Source organism: Felis catus, chromosome A1, assembly GCF_018350175.1.
Source record: "Felis catus isolate Fca126 chromosome A1, F.catus_Fca126_mat1.0, whole genome shotgun sequence".
In the NCBI taxonomy this organism is placed as follows: Eukaryota; Metazoa; Chordata; class Mammalia; order Carnivora; family Felidae; genus Felis; species Felis catus.
The window spans coordinates 21,574,969-21,593,920 of NC_058368.1; the positions used below are offsets into that span (position 1 = coordinate 21,574,969).

Sequence of the window (18,952 nt, forward strand, 5' to 3'; positions counted from 1 at the left end):
TAGAGCCGTGGGTGCACATCCACGGTGAAGTTACTAACAACCATTACTTCTGAGGCCTGTGTGTCTATTTAGAATTTGAAGAAATTCTTCAGAAATCTGCTACGGTAGGAAGAGGAGGCTCGGTCAAGGTAAAGTTCTCTCAGCCCTGAGCTTGCCGTGGGGGAGTGGGAGTGTGTGGAAAACCTCGGGGCTTCCACTCCCCCAGCCTGACTTGATTCTGTCAATTCATCCCTAAAGGTAATGTCAAAGTTGGGGGGAACAGTTTTTAAAACGCAGCGTCGGACGGTTGTAGACCAGGCGGAGAAGCCGACGCCTTGAGCATTGCTCAACATAAGAACTCAAACTTGAAGCCCCGCGGAGGAAAAAACGACCCCGCGCGCAGGCGCACGCCGTCCTCCGCCTGCTCGCCCGTCCCGCCCGTCCCGCCCTCTGCCCCTGCTCCGCCCAGCCCCGCCCCCTTCTCGACCCCGCCCCTCCCCACGCGCAGATCCTCCGCATCTTCCGCACAGGCCGGCTTCACCTCTGCCTGCACTGCGCCCTCCCGGCGTGGGGCGTCGCTGTATCGGTCTGCGCGCTCGACACAGATACCTCCGGCGCTCGGGCAGGGGCGGGAGGCGGAGCGAAGGCGTAGGGGCGGCGTCACCGCGGGCTTGGGGCGGCCGGCGGCTAGCGGAGGCGGCCGAGTCGGTGGTCCTGGCGTGATGGCTGCCTCGGTGTTCTGCTGCCTGCGGTGCTGCAGGGACGGCGGGACGGGACACATCCCTCTGAAGGAGATGCCGGCGGTGCAGCTGGACACGCAGCACATGGGTAAGGGCCCTCCCTTCTCCAGACCCAACGGCCCGCGCCGGGTGGGGCGCGGCGGGTCGGGGGCAGTGAGGGGTCGGAGGGACCACACGCCCACGCGCGGCCCTGCCTCTCCGGGCGCCGCCCTCCGCTCCCTGCTCTCAGTTGCTGCCCTCGACCCCATTTCGTCTCGCGGCGGACTCCACCTCGGCCCTGTTCTGTGTTCAAGGCTACGCAGCCCTGTCTGCCCCTGTCATCGGGAGGTGCTTGTGCGCACCTACCCATTTTCACGGGAATCTCGGAGCTGCCGCCTCCCGAGACTCGTCAGCTGTTCCCAGGTGAGGGGAGCGCCCCTGGTGCTCCTCCTACTGAGTTACTACTAAATTGCCCAAACAGGATTTGTAGCCGCAAATGAATATTAATGTAAACATTCTCAGGGGGAAAAAGGGGCGGGGGGAGAAGTAAAAATTGTTCTGAATTTATCAGCATTTCTAAATTTCAAAGTAAATATAGCATCGCTATTTTTTTGATTTAGAATTAGAAGTGAAAGAAAGTAACCTTGATTGTTGGATAAGAAAATAAAAAACTTCACACTGTGTATTTTTTATTTAGGAACAGATGTTGTCATTGTAAAAAATGGAAGAAGAATATGTGGAACAGGAGGTTGTTTAGCCAGTGCCCCTTTACATCAAAACAAAAGCTACTTTGAATTCAAAATCCAGTCCACAGGTCGGTATAATGGTCCTTTACTATTAAAAGTGCTAATTGTTGTAACTATTAAGAGCAGTTCTCGATATATGGAAAAGATTAATGAGGCAATAAAAAAGCACGAAACTTATTTGGAAGATCCTTTTTCCCACCCCTCGGGTGGTTCCAGTTAAATTATACTTTAGGTTCTGTTTTCTTATTTGTAAAATGGGATTACAGGAACTGTAATCCTGCTTCACATGAGTTATACCAATGCAAGTGTTTTAAAGACAGGGCACACAGGATCAGTGTTAGGCACTAGCCTTATTAATGGGTACTAAATGCGCCTTTGGGTACTAAATGTTTTCTTTGGTCAAGCATATAAGGTGTAGACTCTTGATGTTTTATCTTAGCATAAAATCAATCTTATGATCCGTTTTTTTTTCCTCTTAATTCTTGTTAAGATGCCCAAGTTCATTGTCTTCTGAAGCAATCAGCAAATTTAGAATTCTGATCGAAGGCTAATGTTTATACTTCTCATTAAAAACTTATGGAGTTTCTTGAATCATACAACACTTCTGCTTGAGTATTATAATAATGATTAGATAATTTGTAGCCATATTGAATATGGAGAAATACATTTTTAAAGCTTTATTATAAAAAATTACTAGTGAAATATAGTATGAATAATGTAAGTATAAGTGTAGAATAGGAAAAGTAGAGGGAAGTAAATCATACTTTTACTCGACAAGCTTGAATGGTATAAAGCATCCTTCTGGAGCTTGTCTTCTAGATTAGTTCAAAATACTGATTTTGCTAAGTATATGAAATAAATATGAATCTGTCCTCCATTCTTTTATAAAATATCTCTGGCTACTAAAATCTTAAGTAAAACATACCTTTTCTCAAGAAAAGCAAATGTTTTCTAGATCCTTGAATCCAGTACAAATTTTTATGTGGATTTTCTGTAAAGGATGACATCTTCAGTGACATTCCTAGAATAAATACATTGTTGGAGTCTGTAAATTGATCTCTCAATGAAAGCCTGAGGCAGTTATGCCAAAATGTATCACAGCATGCACAGTTCTTGAGGGGTAAGGAGAGTAATCCTGCCTAGAACTGTTGTCCCATGAAATCAATATTATTACCTTCTGTTACTCTTAAAATTGTCCCACTCTGGAGAATAAATTACATAGATTATTTAGGAAGCCCAGACAGTGATATCCAGACATGCAACTTTTTGATAGTCTTGCTCAATTCAGAAAAATTAATCAATTGGCAACATGACCTTGAAACCTTCTTCCATTTATAGATTTTCTCCTAACTGATTTTGATAAAAACTGAGAAGGAAACAGTTTGAGACAAAATCCAGAGCTCTAGGTATTCTGTTTGGCTGCTTAAGAGGAGAGCTGCTTGCTTTAAAATCAGCTTAGACCAAAAGATTTTAAGCCCACTGACTTAAGGCACGGGTAAGAAAATGATTTTACACTTCATCCTTAATTTTCTCCTCTCCATAATTTTGACCAGGTCCTATATTATTTGTCACATATTATATAGATGTAAAAACTAAAGACTAATTTCCCACTTCTCCAAAGTAGTGCTTGACTGGAACCCTAGGCCTTTTAAATTCAACGTGTAGCTTTTTAAAAACATCTTTCAGAAAGTAGTGATGATGATAATAGCTAACATCTAAAAATACTCTGCTTCACTTAACCGATTGTGGGGGGAATACTTACACTGTTACAAGTGCTTTACTTGATTACCTTGCTATATCTTTTAATAACTTTTTTTTAAATTTTTTTTAACATTTATTTATTTTTGAGACAGAGAGAGACAGCATGAACGGGGAAGGGTCAGAGAGAGGGAGACACAGAATCTGAAACAGGCTCCAGGCTCTGAGCTGTCAGCACAGAGCCCGACGCGGGGCTTGAACTCATGGAACGTGAGATCATGACCTGAGCCGAAGTTGGACGCTTAACCGACTGAGCCACCCAGGCGCCCCTAATAACTTTTTGAAGTCTGTACTGTTAGAATCCCAAGTTCACAGGTGAGGAAGCAGAGTGAGGTTAAATAACTTGCCCCAGAGGACATAGCTAAGCCAAGGTTTAACCTAGTCCTTACAGCTTCAGGGCCCTCTCTTATCTCCTAGGCTGTACTCCATCTGTTGAGAATATAGGGTAGTTTGCAAACTACTTTTAAAAGATTTGTTTTTTTAAAAAACTAATAAAAGATAGTTTAGTGATAGCGTGCCATTTCTTTTAAAAACAATTTACACTCTTGGGGCGCCTGGGTGGCGCAGTCGGTTAAGCGTCCGACTTCAGCCAGGTCACGATCTTGCGGTCTGTGAGTTCGAGCCCCGCCTCAGGCTCTGGGCTGATGGCTCGGAGCCTGGAGCCTGTTTCCCATTCTGTGTCTCCCTCTCTCTCTGCCCCTCCCCCGTTCATACTCTGTCTCTCTCTGTCCCAAAAATAAATAAAGGTTGAAAAAAAAAAAATTTAAAAACAATTTACACTCTCTTAAAAACAACCCCTTGTTTCATATTCTTCAGATTTTGGGGGCATTTAAACTATTATTTTTTAGGAATATGGGGTATTGGCGTCGCAACTCAGAAAGTTAACTTGAATCAGATTCCTCTTGGCCGAGATGCCCACAGTCTGGTGATGAGGAATGATGGAGCCCTATACCACAACAACGAGGAGAAAAATAGGCTGCCAGCAAACAGCCTCCCACAGGAGGGAGACGTGGTGGTGAGTTTTCTTGTGGAGTTGCTTTCCACTGTAAATTATTCAACTTGAACGGCTTTTAGTGTATATAGTTTTGCTTGGGAGTTTGTAGTTTGAATTCCGAAGCACTGGGATTAGATCTAATGAGGTACATGTTCCAGAGAAAGCACTCGATAAAGATGCTGCTGGCTAACCTAACTGCTCTCCTTTCTAGAGCTGCCACTGGCCAGGAAAATTAGTGTGAGCCCTTATTCCCATTCAGGAGAATTAATGACAGCTTGGCTCTTGATCAACATTTCCTGCTTCTCTCACATCAGAGAAATCTTCACCCACAATTTTAAAAGTTTGCTAACCTTCATATTAGAAAATATCAGGGGGGGACACCTGGGTCGCTCAGTAGGTTTAGCATCCAACTCTTTGTTGCCATCAATTTCTTCCAGACTCTTGTTAATGTTGATCTTTTGGCTTCTTCCCATGAATCATGAATGTTTTTAGGCCATGTTTTGAGTGGTGAATCCTCGGGGCACCTGGGTGGCTCAGTCAGCTAAGCATCCGACTTCAGCTCAGGTCATGATCTCGCGGTCTGTGAGTCTGAGCCCTGTATCAGGCTCTGTGCTGACAGCTCAGAGCCTGGAGCCGGATTCCGATTCTGTATCTCTCACTGCCCCTCCCCTGCTCACACTCTCTCAAAAATGAATAAATGTTAAAAAAAATTTTTTTTTCAATAGAATGGTGAATCCTTTTCAGAAGGTTTTCAATTTACTTTGCCCAAGTCCTTCAGAGGAATCACTATCTATGGCAGCTGTAGCTTTACAAAATGTATTTCTTAAGTAATAAGACTTGAAATTACTCCTTCATCCATGGGCTACAGGATGGATGCTGTGTTAGCAGGCATGAAAACAGCATTAATCTCACATGCATTGTCAATGAGCAGTGATATTTTGAAAGGAGCCTTTTGTTCTGAGCAGTAGGTCTCAACTGTGGGCTTAAAATATTCAGTAAACCATGTTGTAAATAGAAGTGCTGTTATCCAGGCTTTGTTGTCCCAGCTATAGAGCACACAGAGTAGATTTAGCATAACTCTTAAGGGCCCTAGGATTTTTGGAATGGTCAATGAGCATTGGCTTCAACTGAAAGTCACCAGCTGCATTAGCCCCCAACGGGAGAGTCAGCCTGTCCTTTGAAGCTTAGAAGTCAGATATTGACTTCTCCTTTCTAGCTATGAAAGTCCTAAATGGCATCTTCTTGCAGTAGAAGGCTGTTTCATCTACACTGACATCTGTTGTTTGGTGTAGCCACCTTCACTAATTTTAGCTAGGTCTTCTGGACAACTTGCTGCAGCTTTTGCACGAGCACTTGCTGCTTCACCTTGCACTTTTATGTAATAGAAATGGCCTCTTTCCTTAAACCTCATGAACCAACTTCTGCTAGTTTCCCACTTTTCTTCTGTCATTTCCCCACCTCTCTCAGCCTTGACAGAATTGAAGAGAGGTAGGGTCTTGCTCTGTATTAGGCTTTGGGTTAAGGGAGTATTATGGCTGATTTGATCTTCTAAGCAGGCACCACAAATTTCTCCATATCAGCAAGAAGGTGTTTCACTTTCTTATCACTTATATAGTCAGTGGAGTAGCACTTTTAATTTTCTTCAGAAACTTTCCTTCGCATCACAACATGGCAAAATTGGTGCGGAAGACCTAGCTTTTGGCCTATCTTGGCTCTCTACATGAGCTTAATCATTTCTGACTTTTGACTTAAAGTGAGAGACATGTGACTTCCTTTCCCTTGAACACTTAGGGGCCACTGTGGGGTTATTAATTGACCCAATTTCAATATCGTGTCTCAGGAAATAAGGATCCCAGAGGAGAAGGAGAGAGACTGGCAACAGCCGGTCAGTGGAGCAGTTAAAACCCACACGTTTATTGTTCAAACTTTTGGTCTTATATGGGCGTGGTTTGTGGCACCCCAAAATCATTGTAATGATAACATCAAAGATCACTGAATGAAGATCAGTTACATATAATAATGAAAAAGATTGAAATATTACAAGAATTACCAAAACGTGACCCAGACTTGAAGTGAGAAAATGCTATTGGAAAAATGGCACTGATAGAGTTGCCCGACGTTTGGTTGACAGAAACCTTTAATTTGTAAAAAAAAAAAAATGCAATATCTGCAAAGTGCAGTAAAATAAGGTATGCCTATATTTAATTTGTTATGAACTTCTCTTAAGAGCATTTTATTAGGAGTGTTGATCCTCATTAATCTTATTAAACTTCTTCACTTTCACAACTCTTCAAAGAACTGGACTCAAAATCCTAAGGTTTGATTGTAGAAAAGTTTTTTTGGAAAGCAGGGGATGGAAAGAGTTACATATTGTTAAGACTTCGCTATTTTTATTCCCAACTAGATATATTTAAGTCATTACCAAAGCCACCCTCTTGAAAATGTAATCCAAAGATCCCTTTCTGTCTTTCCCAGTTATTTCTTTTTATATGCTATTATTGGAGAACTTTCTACACAGATTTCAGGCTTTTAGCTATTGATGAGGGACAGAGTCTTAGGATCTCCTTCAGCAAAGGTGCTTTTCTACATAGAACCTTGGGTTCGTGGCTCTGGTACCAAATTGAAAGGAATCTATACATAATGAAGGAAAGTTTCTAATAAGATGACAAGGGTAAATCCGGGTTATTGAATTAAAGAACTATACAGTATTTTGGTAAGAATGAAGACAAATGTGGAAAATAAGGTTTTTAACCGGGGTCTGATCTTCCATCTCTTCTGCAGTTTAAAAAGTATAAAGAACACTTAGTTTTTAAATGGGTAAATTATTGAAAGTGTTGTAGGAGTCAAAAGGCATAAACCATTTTTGAAATCTGTTTTTCCCTGTTCATCTTTTTGAATAGCTGGTTTTGTATTTGTAGATCATTGCCAGATGTCCATAATACGAAACACTCTTACTCAAATGGATATTTCTTGAAAGAGAATCTTGAAGTCAGGTTGAGGCTATCAAGCTGTTTACACTAAGATGAAATTCAAACATAAGCAAGGATAATCAGTAACAAATGTTTTTCTTTGTTGCTGTATTGAACTACTGTGTGCTATTCTTGCCTTCCTATCTCATTCATTGAAATGACTGATACCAAAAACTGACAGATTTAAGAATGTCATTTTTAGTCTGTCAGCATTATTAAATTAGACTTTGAGTTTTTGTACCCATCCTGATAAAAGGAGAACTTTAAAAAGGTGAAATATATGAAGAATCAAGAAAAGTAAAACATCACCCTACCATATTACCTTTATCTTCTTAGTTCAAACATTTGAGAAAAAATTTCACCAAATTGCTGACAGTGGCATAGGAAAAGTAGAAATGATTATAAGACAGGAAAAACAATTGCTTCTTAGCCTTTTGGCCAAGATCAAGTGTAGTATTTGTTCTTATCAGTTTAGTATAAGACAGGAAAAACATTTTCATATGTGTAGAATTTAAGTCATATGCCATTCTCTGAGGAGAAATCAAGAAAGATAAGCTTTCAACATCTGACCAAATGATTATATTCATACAATAATCATATAATACCCATAGGGCCTCCCACAGCACTAGGAAACATACCTGGCTTAAGCTTACTTTTTTCCTTCTATATGTAGTTTTGAAAAGTGCAAATTATATTCTAAAATTGCATTATTTCAGTTTAATTTCAGAGAAGTTTTTTTTGGGGGGGGAGTTTGAGCCTTTTATTTGTTTATTGTGTGTGTGTGTGTGTGTGTTTATTTTTTTAATTTACATCCAAATTAGCATATAGTGCAACAGTGATTTCAGGAGTAGATTCCTTAATGCCCTTACCCATTTAGCCCATCCCCCCTCCCATAGCCCCTCCAGTAACCCTCTGTTTGTTCTCCATATTTAAAAGTCTCTTATATTTTGTCCCCTCCCTGTTTTTATATTTTCCCTTCCTTTATGTTCATCTGTTCTGTGTCTTAAAGTCCTCATATGAGTGAAGTCATATGATATTTGTCTTTCTCTAATTTCGCTTAGCATAATACCCTCTAGTTCCATCCACATAGTTGCAAATGGCAAGATTTCATTCTTTTTGATTGCTGAGTGATACTCCATTGTATATATATACCACATCTTTATCCATTCATCCATCGATGGACATTTGGGCTGTTTCCATACTTTGGCTATTGTTGATAGTGCTGCTATAAACATGGGGGTGCATGTGCCCCTTCGAAACAGCACATCTGTATCCCTTGGATACATGCCTAGTAGTGCAATTTCTGGGTCGTAGGGTAGTTCTATTTTTAGTTTTTTGAAGAACCTCCATAGTGTTTTCCAGAGTAGCTGCACCAGCTTGCATTCCCACCAACAGTGCAAAGACATCCTCTCTCTCTGCATCTTTGCCAACATCTTTTGTTGCCTGAGTTGTTAATGTTAGCCATTCTGATAGGTGTGGGGTGGTATCTCATTGTGGTTTCGATTTGTATTTCCCTGATGATGAGTGATGTTGAGCATTTTTTCATGTGTCAGCCATCTGGATGTCTTCTTTGCAGAAGTGTCTGTTCATGTCTTTTGCCCATTTCTTCACTGGACTATTTGTTTTTTGGGTGTTGAGTTTGAGAAGTTCTTTATAGATTTTGGATACTGACCCTTTATCTGATATGTTGTTTGCAAATATCTTCTCCCATTCTGTCAGTTGCCTTTTAGTTTTGCTGATTGTTTCCTTCGGTGTGCAGAAGCTTTTTATTTTGATGAGGTCCCAGTTTGAGAGAAGTTTTATAACCATTCTATGTAATAATAATAACATTACTAATAATAGCAAATGCTTTTCTCTAGAATTTATTATAGGCCTGGCACTGTTCTAAATGCCTGGCAGGCTTTAAATTGTTTAATCCTCATAATGACTCTATAACATAGATAGTATTATTATCACCGTTTTACAGATTAGGGGAAGTTAAGTAACTTCTTGTATGGAGGGATCCCAGGATTATTATACAGGCAGCTTAATTTCAGAGTCCGTTCACTGAACATGCAAACAATTATGTCAGATTTTTTGGTGTCATTGTGGTGGAATCAGACCTAGTTTCTAGATCATAAAAAGGACAGATTAAATTAGAAATAGTTGGAACTAAACCCTGCTAGTAGGAGTTGGGGGTTCTCATATCCTTTCTCACTTCTTTCTTTGGTATTGAGACCTTACCATTATGCTGCAGGTTTGGGCTTTAAAATTTGCTTGCTGGCAGTATATGCTGCCACCAGGTGGTGAAGGGTGCCTAGATTACAGGCCTGATGTCCCGTAAGGTAGTCCTCTAAAGAGAGGACACATTATTTTTATGTAATTTTGTTTTTGTTTTTTGAATGAAAAAAAGGCCTCTTCATTACAGAAACTAATCCCAGCTATCATTTAACTTTATAATTATATTTAAATACATAAACTGAAATGAAACAAAAACTGCAAAAACTGTCTCTCTCAATATTTTGTAACTTAATAAATTATTATTTAACCGTGGCTTTGCTAAGGTTTGAGGAGAATCTTTTATAGCACTTAACATACTTGACTCATCTGGACCTTTGTTGTTTTAACTGGAAAGTGAGGGAAGTTAAGACTAGATCATGTGTCAGATCTTTTTCTACCTCTAAAATATGTCCACAGTCAGGGGGTGCCTGGGTGGCTCAGTCGGTTGGGCGTCCGACTTCTGATCAGGTCATGATCTCACGGTTTGTGAGTTCAAACCCTGCATCGGACTCTGCTGACAGCTCAGAACCTGGAGCCTGCTTTGGATTCTGTGTGTCTCTCTCTCTCTCTGCCCCTCCCCTGCTCATGCTCTGTCTCTATCTTTCAATAATGAATAAATGACAAAAAAATTTTAAAAATAAAAAAAAATAATAAAATAAAATATATCCACAGTCAGAATTCCTTGGAGCAGTTGCTTGTTGGTCTGATGATGATTTTTCTACTGAAAGAACTGTCTACTTAATTCTTCAAAGAAAAGCTGGCTTTCTGTCATCAGGTAGTAACTATGACATTAAGTTTTAAAGAGAGGTAGTATGGCATGGCAAGTAGGGTATTCTGAGGCCATACTGCATGGGTTTTAATCCCAGCTCTGCCACCTCCTAACTCTCTAACCTTATGTAAATTATTTAACCTTTTTGTGCCTTAGCTATTTCATCTATAAAATGGGGATGATAATAATAATACCCATCTTGTTGTGAGGATCAAATGATTAAACATGAAGTACTTAGAATAGTGCTTGGTAGATAATACAGGCTTTTTAAGTGTTTTCCAGCATTTTAATGTATGTATTAATAATGATTGTTAGTATTCATCGTGACTTTTGTACCATCAATAATGTATAGATACAGAGTGATCTATTTTTATTCTACTTTTTTTTCTTAGTCTTTTGAGCTGTTGTTTTTCTGTTTTTAGCTGGGTACTAACTACCAGTTATAGTCCATTGTAAGCACTAGCTTCACTTTGGTAATACATTTTGACATATACGAGAGCAAGGTAAACAGATATGGAAATGTATTTCTTTTCAGAAATAAGTTGAAGACACTTCTTCACAACTTGAGAACAGTGACAGGTAGTAAGCCCTAATGCTAAAAATCTCATTGTTTTCCCCCCTTAAGATCAAATTCTATAGAGAGAGAGCAGTGTTTTCTCTATGAATTTTAAAGGCCTCTCTGTGGATGGTAGGCAGTACTTATATCATCTTAATATTCAGAATATAAAATTCAGATTATCTGAATATAATAACTCAGACTCCAAATTGTTCCTCATTTGTTTTACCTCTGATGTGAACCCTTGGGACTTTACATGACTTTGCCCCCACATAATCACCACTAATTTTTTTTTAGCTCAGTTCAAGTAGAACTCTACCAAATTGTAAACCCTTAATGAAAGCTACTGTGACACCTTACTTTAATTTTTTCCATGCTTCCCAGTAGTGCTTTTTGACTATTTAGGCTTTTTTATTGGAACATTTATATTTTTACTTATTAACATTTTTTTTCCTTCCTAGGGTATTACATATGACCATGTAGAATTAAATGTATATTTGAATGGAAAAAATATGCATTGTCCAGCATCAGGTATACGAGGGACAGTGTATCCAGTTGTTTATGGTAAGCTAAAATATTTCTAAATATTATTATATATGTTAACTTTTACTCGACATTTTCCTTAACTTAATAACTGTCATTCAAAAATCTGGACAAGTTGGGGTGCCTGCGTGGCTTATTTGGTTGAGTGTCCAACTCTTGATTTAAGCTCAGGTCATGATCTCACTGTTCATGAGTTTGAATCTCACTTTGGGCTCCGTGCTGACAGTGCAGAGCCTATTTGTGATTCTTTCTCTCTCTGCCCCTTTCTCTGCCCCTCTCTGGCTCTCTCTCTCTCAAAATAAATAAATAAACTTAAAAAAAAATCTTTTTTATGAAATGTACTGAGTAGGATACTATAATCCCACTTCGCAGTACTAAGGAAGCTTTTTATTCCCCATGTATTAAAAAACTGCCCAAAACATTGAATATAATTAAATATGTAATAACCATATTCCCTTTTTGAATCATGTATTCATATATTCTGGAACATTCCAAAAAGCTTTACTGAATTTACAAAGCTCTTTCTGCCAGTTATTAGGGAGATTTAGGTTACCAAGAAATGTAATTGTAAAGAATATTGTGGAACTATAGATGGGAATTTTATGTAGATTGACCATTAGTCACCTTTATAAAATTACTTGAATGTTAAAACTCTTTTGAGAGAGAGAGAAAATTGTGACTTTGAATAGTATTGATATGTATGTATTATAATTTCTGTACAAGTATATCCCTTCAAGAATTGGGTTACTTAAGAGATGACTCTATACCATTTAATTACTTTAATTTTTATTACAGAAAATTTCAAACATGTGTAGAAGTAAAATAGTACAATGAACGCTCATGTACCCATCACCCAGCTTCAAACAATTATCAACTTGGAGCCAGTAACGCTTCATCTACCCCCTAATACTGATACTCCTCCTGTTTTTCACCTTCCCTCCTTGGATTATTTTGAAGTAAATGTCAGATGTTATATATCATTTTATTCATAAATATTTAGTATGTATCTCTAAAAAGGAAGGTGTCTCTCTTTATAGAAAATAACAAACATAAGCACAGTGCCTTTGTCACTATTCTGCTTTATTTTTTATGTTCCCAACTTTAAAGCAACAAGTATCTGATTTTTCTGCCTGTGGTTTTAATAGATCTAAAAGTATTTTCTCATTTAATTACTTTAAATTTTTAGATTTGAGCTATAATAAAAACTAATTACTAATTTTTATAGTAATTTATTAGAAAGGTAGCAGTGTTAGTGATGACAGACTGGGACATCAGAAAAGTATTCAAATAACAAATGTAAATATTTAATAATAGGATAATAATAACCAAAGCCTATGCTTTACTTTTTTTAACTTTTTTCTTTAATATTTATTTATTTTTGAGAGAGAGAGAGACAGACAGAGTGTGAACAGGGGAGGGGCAGAGAGAGAGGGAGACACAGAATCTGAAGCAGGCTCCAGGCTCTGAGCTGTCAGCACAGAGCCTGACACGGGGCTCGAACCCACGGACCGACCATGAGACCATGACCTGAGCTGAAGTCGGACGCTCAACCAACTGAGCCACCCAGGCACCCCATATGCTTTACTTTTTAGTTAAGGTTTTCATTAGTCTTTTCTCCTAAAAATTACTTTCCAGTGATTTTACCTTCTCTGTCTTTGCATGTAAAAGTGTATTTTTAAGTTTGATTTCAGTTAGTTTCCTTGCCATCTTGGGCAAGCCTAAAAGCAGTTCCTTTATTTACTTAAATAATTGGAAATGTAGCTTAATATTCTAAAAAACTGAGTCTGAAATAAATATCAGTAGAATGAATTACACAAATGAGTTTAGCAAATAAAATTTTTATTCCAAATTATTTCTTTGATTCAGCATAATTTTTAATGTAGTAAAGTTATAGATAGTAAATAATATATATTTTATAAATTGACATTAGTAAATTAGTCAAATTAAGCCAAATATTTTAATAGTTTGTTACTATCACAGATAAAAATAAAACTTAAGGGGCACCTGGCTGGCTCAGTTGGTAGAGTATCGAACTCTTAATCTCACGGTCCTGAGTTTGAGTCCCATGTTGGGTATAGAGATTACTTAAAAATAAATAAATATGGGGCGTCTGGGTGGCTCAGTCGGTTAAGCGTCCAACTTCAGCTCAGGCATGATCTTACAGTTCGTGGGTTCAAGCCCTCATCGAGCTCAGAGCCTGGAGCCTGGTTCTGATACTGTGTCTCCCTTTCACTCTGCCCCTCCCCTGCTCATGCTCTGTCTCTCTCTGGCTCTCAAAACTAACTAACTAACTTAAATTCCTTTACCCTTTATCCCTCCTTCCCATCTCTAATCCTAGATCCATCCAGTCATTCATTTTGTCAGCTCTTAACACAGAACTTATGGAGAGGAAAAAAACATGGCACACTCAAAAAGAGTGTCATTACAAAGTTTTGACTTCCAGCCCAAGCTGTCAACGTTTTTTGACAATTCTTTTACATTCTACACATTGACTATGCTTCTTGAATTCCCTCCTCATTCTCCACAGATGACCTTATCTTCAACTTTATAAAGAATGAGGCTATTAATGGTGCACTCCACCTTCTCAGCCTTACCCTCCTAAAGCTTTTCTGGATCAGATCCAATCTTGCCTTCTTTCTGTCCCATCTTAGATGAAGTGGTATGCTTCATGTTAAAATAAACAGTGTATAGTCTGGATTTCAAACTCCCCAACTCTGCGACTTCACTTTGTCAGTTATTTCACTTATATCTCCTGTCAGGAACCTCTCTCTTCAATGCCTGTGAAAATTCTGAGTCATCCTTATCCCCCAAAACCCTTCCTAAATTCATATCCCTCATTAGCCCTCTATTTACGCTGCTTTATATGGCTTCATTTCTACGCCATATGCTGTACCATTCAGTAGTTCTTCAGCCCTGTCTGACTGCCTTTAGCACCACTTCACTGAAACCACCCTTGTTAAAATCTCTAGTGGCTTCATGAATGTCAAATTCAGTACTTAACTTTTTCCTGCATTTATTATGAAATACACATAGTTTAGTAATGTGCATTAATCATATTTCTGTAGTTTAACAAGTAGCTATGAAATGAACATTCATATTATTACCACAGTCAACATCATGAATATATTCATGCCTCCTAAAAGTTTCCTTCTGTTCCTTTATAATCCCTCGTGCTCGCCTCTCCCACCCCAGCCCCAACCAAGCAATGCCCTGATCTACTTTCTGTCACCACCGATTATCTGAATCATAAGTTTGTATTCTTCTTTTTTTCTCTGGCTTATCTCAGCATAATTATTTTGAGATTGATCTACGTGGTAGCATGTATCAATAATTCATTCATTTTAGTTGCCAAGTAGTATATATGGTTCATTGTGTGCTTATATCACAATTTGTTTTTCTCTTCCCCTGTCAATGGATATTTAGGTTTTTTCCAGTTTGGGGCCATTACAAATAAAACTGCTATGATCAACATTCATGTACAAGTCTTTGTGTGGATATATACGTTTATTTCTCTTTGGTAAATGCTGGTAAAAACATGTAGAAGGGCGCCTGGGTGGCTCAGGCAGTTAAGTGTCCAACTCTTGATTTCTTCTCAGGTCATGATCTCATGGTTCATGAGATCAAGCCTCATGTCGGGCTACGCACTGACAGCATGGAGCCTACTTGGGATTCTCTCTCTCCCTCTCTCCCTGCCCCTCCCTGACTTACACTCTTTTTCTCTCTCAAAATAAATAAACATTTAAAAAATATATATAGAAGCTGAATAAGGACTGCAGTCTAGTTAACAGTACTGTATTGATGTCAGTTTTCTGGTCTTGAGATCATACTGTAGTTATGTAGCCTATTACCATTAGAGGAAGCTGGATGAAGGGTACATAGAACTCTTACTATTTTTGCAACTTTTTTGAATCTATAATTATTTCAAAATAAAACAATTTTTAAAAAGTAATACATTTTAATGTATAAAATTAAGAAAATACAGGTAGGCAAATAAGGAAAAAGTTAAGTACTCTTATTCATACTATCTGATTATTAGTAATATTTTGATATATAGCCTTTCATTGTTTTTGATGGATTTGGTTTTACATTGTGGTTATTTTTATCAAGTAGGGTTATGTTTTGTAACCTGGACAGCAGATGTATTTATTCTTTTTGCCTGTTAACACTATGATATTATAAAGACAGTTTATTTTATAATTGTGTATTCTTTCTAATTAAGGCTTCTAATTTCTTTCTTTCTTTTTCTGTCTCTAGTTGATGACAGTGCAATTTTGGATTGCCAGTTCAGTGAATTTTATCACACACCTCCACCTGGTTTTGAAAAAATATTATTTGAACAGCAGATCTTCTGAGTGTATTTGTTTTTGAAACTTGTGTTTCTGCACTTTTAAAAGTGTTTACTGTTTAATAAAGCTTTACCTGACCTGTAGATGAAAATATATTCTTAAAAATATGCTTGTTAATGTTGTTTAAGGAACCAGTGTATTCAAGATACCATCTGGAAGTTGTGATTTAAAATACTTCTGTTTTGTGAGATGAAATCTGCATTTTGGACAGTTTATTTAATTGTTATTTAAATAAATATAACTGTGGGTTTGATTAACAGTATTAAGTAGAAATATGTATATAGATATTTAAAAGGGAATCTTTCTTACGTAAAGTATTTGTTTTTATAATAGAGATGTAGAGTTGGGTGGGTTTTTCTCATTCTGAAATTTAGACCTCATTATTTTAAGTCTGCAGTCTAATAATTTTGTGTCTCGGTGTTCTTTTTTATACAGAGGATAACAAAGTGACAGAAAATATATCATTGGGAACTTCTTTTTTGGTGATTTATTTACTGTAAAACGTACCACTTTTCTTAAACTTTAAATTGTTTATTTTGTTTGTCATTGCTTTTGATTTGCTTTGTGAAAGGAGATAAATGTTTCAGTAAATGTCAGAGCATTTTGTTGAAGACCATCATCATGCTGTGTTACTTCAATACCAGAGTAAGTAGTGGTTGATTGGTGATGTAGTATACACTGGCAGACATTTAGAATAGTATGCTGCTTTAAACTTAAATATAATGAGATTATTCTTTTAAGGACTTTTATTTAAATATGTGTTTTTCTGTAAGGAATAATAAAATAATAGTAATTAAGGAATATTTAGTACTATACTAAGTACATGTTCTTCCTGTTTTGTTAAGTATACATTAAATTCACTTCATCCTTGATTATTTCAGAAGTTCAGAGATCAGTGAATCCTCTCTGTGACCTTGAGCCTTTGCCAAGTCTTCAGTTAAGATTCCTTTAATGCTCTACTAACCTGAATTAATCACTGTACTCAGTGATTGGTACAGTTTCCTTTTCTAGAGAGCATGCCGAGGATGTGTACATTTCCCTCCTTTGGCAACAAGTACAAAGTGTGTTGTGCTCGAAAAACATGGGCATTAGAATCAAAGATCTGAACTGTAATTTTGCCTTCTAATCCTATTACCTCCTCAGCTGAGTTCCTTAGCCTCCCTGAGCTCAGGTTCCCCATTTATAAAAGGGATACTCATACTTGCTTGATAAGATTCTTTAACTAATTAAGCTAATATCTGAAAAACATCTGAATCATCATAGGCACTTAATACATGTAGCTTCCTTGTTGACTCTTAAGAAGTGGTTTTCATAGTGTTCTCAGACATCAGCACCGCCTGGGAACTTTATAGAAATGCACATTCTCAGGCCCTGCCCCAGACCTACTGAATCAGAAACTGCCAGGAACAGCACCCAGGAATCTGTGTTTGAATAAGCCTTTCAGGCGATTCTAATACACGCTAAAGTTTGAGAACCACCGCTCAGGAGAGAATGGTTGCCTACTATAAAATTTCTAAAGATTTAAGGCTATTTTTGACCCATAGGCAAGAGAATCCTACACAGTGTTTATTGTTTGGTAGATAAAAATGTGACAGTATGCTTTGAAAACATAAATACACTTAAGTAAATTTATATACAACCTAAATTTACCTCTGAAGATACAGAATTGAACTAACTACATTATTTATGCATTTTTGTCTGATGTTCTGTCTTAATTTGTAAAGAACATGGTTACTTCGGAAAGCAAATTAAAATGACTACTGTTCGCTGTCTTTATTAATGTTATCTACCTCTTAGTTATTTTTTTTAAAAAGCCAACCTTTTTTTAATCATATTTTTTTCTCAAGGCTATCTTTTCTCCCTCTAGTCATACAACATAGGCACGATACTAAAAATGATGCATGGGTTACGTCCTCGGCAACAGTTTGATGAAGTATAGATGTGTGTTTTTAATCTGCAGGTATCTAAGTCCTCTTAGGAAAATTACCTCCCTAAACCTAAAACCTCAGTCTAACCTGGAGAAAAACGTCAAATTCCAGTAGAGGGACATCCTATAAAATACTTGAGCAGTACTTCTCCAAACTGTCAAGGTCATCAAAAACAAAGTTGGAGAAACTGTCATACCCAAGAGGAGCCGAGTCCAAGGGGATATAACAAGTAAATGTAATGTGGGATCCAGGGACAGAAAAAAGACATTAGGTAAAAACTCTAAGGAAATATGAATAATCCATGGATTTTAATAATATAAAGTATCAATATTCATTTATTAACTGTAAATGAATAAATACATTTATCCTGTAAGATGTTTATAACGGGAGAGACAGAGGGGATATATGGAAACTACTACCTTATCAATTTTCCTGTAAATCTAAACTAAAATAAAAAATAAAGTCTTAAAAAATTACATTGAGCTAAGAGAAACTCAAAAATAAAGCCTTTCATGAAGCCATCATGAAGAATATTAGTACAGTATAAACCCATAGCTTAAATATTTAATGATAGCTAAATATAGACATAGATGGAACATAAAACACAAATACCTGCATTTGTTCCTGGCTAAAGAGACCATGCCCAGTGTCTTTCTGTATACTGCAGAAATCCATTTGTACTAGTGTAGTTTTCCATAATCAGGTTGAAAATCAATGATTTATTATCCATGTTACTTCAGTAATTTCAGTATTAACAAGGATTTGTAATGTTAGATATGTGAAACAAAATAGTTTTTTTTTAGATATCAATTATCTCTTTCCCTTCAATTTTATTTTTTTTATTTTCCATAATGTATTTTTTTAATAATTTAATCCAAATTAGCACATGTGCAACAACGATTTCAGGAGTAGATTCCTCAATGCTCCTTACCCATTTAGCCCATTCCCTTCCCACAACCCCTCTAGCAACCCTCTTTTTGTTCTCTATATTTAAGAGTCTCTTATGTTTTGTTCCCCTCCCTGTTTTTATATTATTTTTTGTTTCCTTTCCCTTGTGTTCATCTGTTTTGTTATCTTAAGTCCTCATATGAGTGAAGTCATATGATACTTGTCTTTGACTAATTTCACTTAGCTGAAACAGAATCTTTTCATCAGTTTACATACTATAAACCAGAAAAAGTTTGGTTTTTAATTGCCTTTGGCTCATTAGTTAAGATAATTTGAACATATTTTTAACTTGGATTACAGACTATTATAAATTAATTTGAGAATGGTAGAAAACAATTTGACTTAGGGCTTTTCTAAATCATTAACAAAAACATATGCATGATATTGTTGCTCAGATATTGTTAACTATTTTCTAACGTAAGTCTAGATATGGACCAG

The 18,952-nt window shown here is 37.3% G+C and overlaps 1 protein-coding gene and 1 pseudogene across 1 annotated transcript; both read left to right on the forward strand.

Moving 5' to 3' along the window:
* The first annotated feature begins 601 nt into the window (after positions 1-601).
* SPRYD7 (SPRY domain containing 7) lies at positions 602-17,423 on the forward strand. The gene is made up of 5 exons (XM_003980364.6): positions 602-807; positions 1,396-1,512; positions 4,051-4,217; positions 11,211-11,313; positions 15,547-17,423. The coding sequence occupies exons 1-5, from the start codon at positions 702-704 to the stop codon at positions 15,642-15,644; spliced, it is 591 nt and encodes a 196-aa protein (XP_003980413.1). The 5' UTR covers positions 602-701; the 3' UTR covers positions 15,645-17,423.
* On the forward strand, positions 7,584-7,697 carry LOC111557064 (annotated as a pseudogene).
* Positions 17,424-18,952: the final 1,529 nt, after the last annotated feature.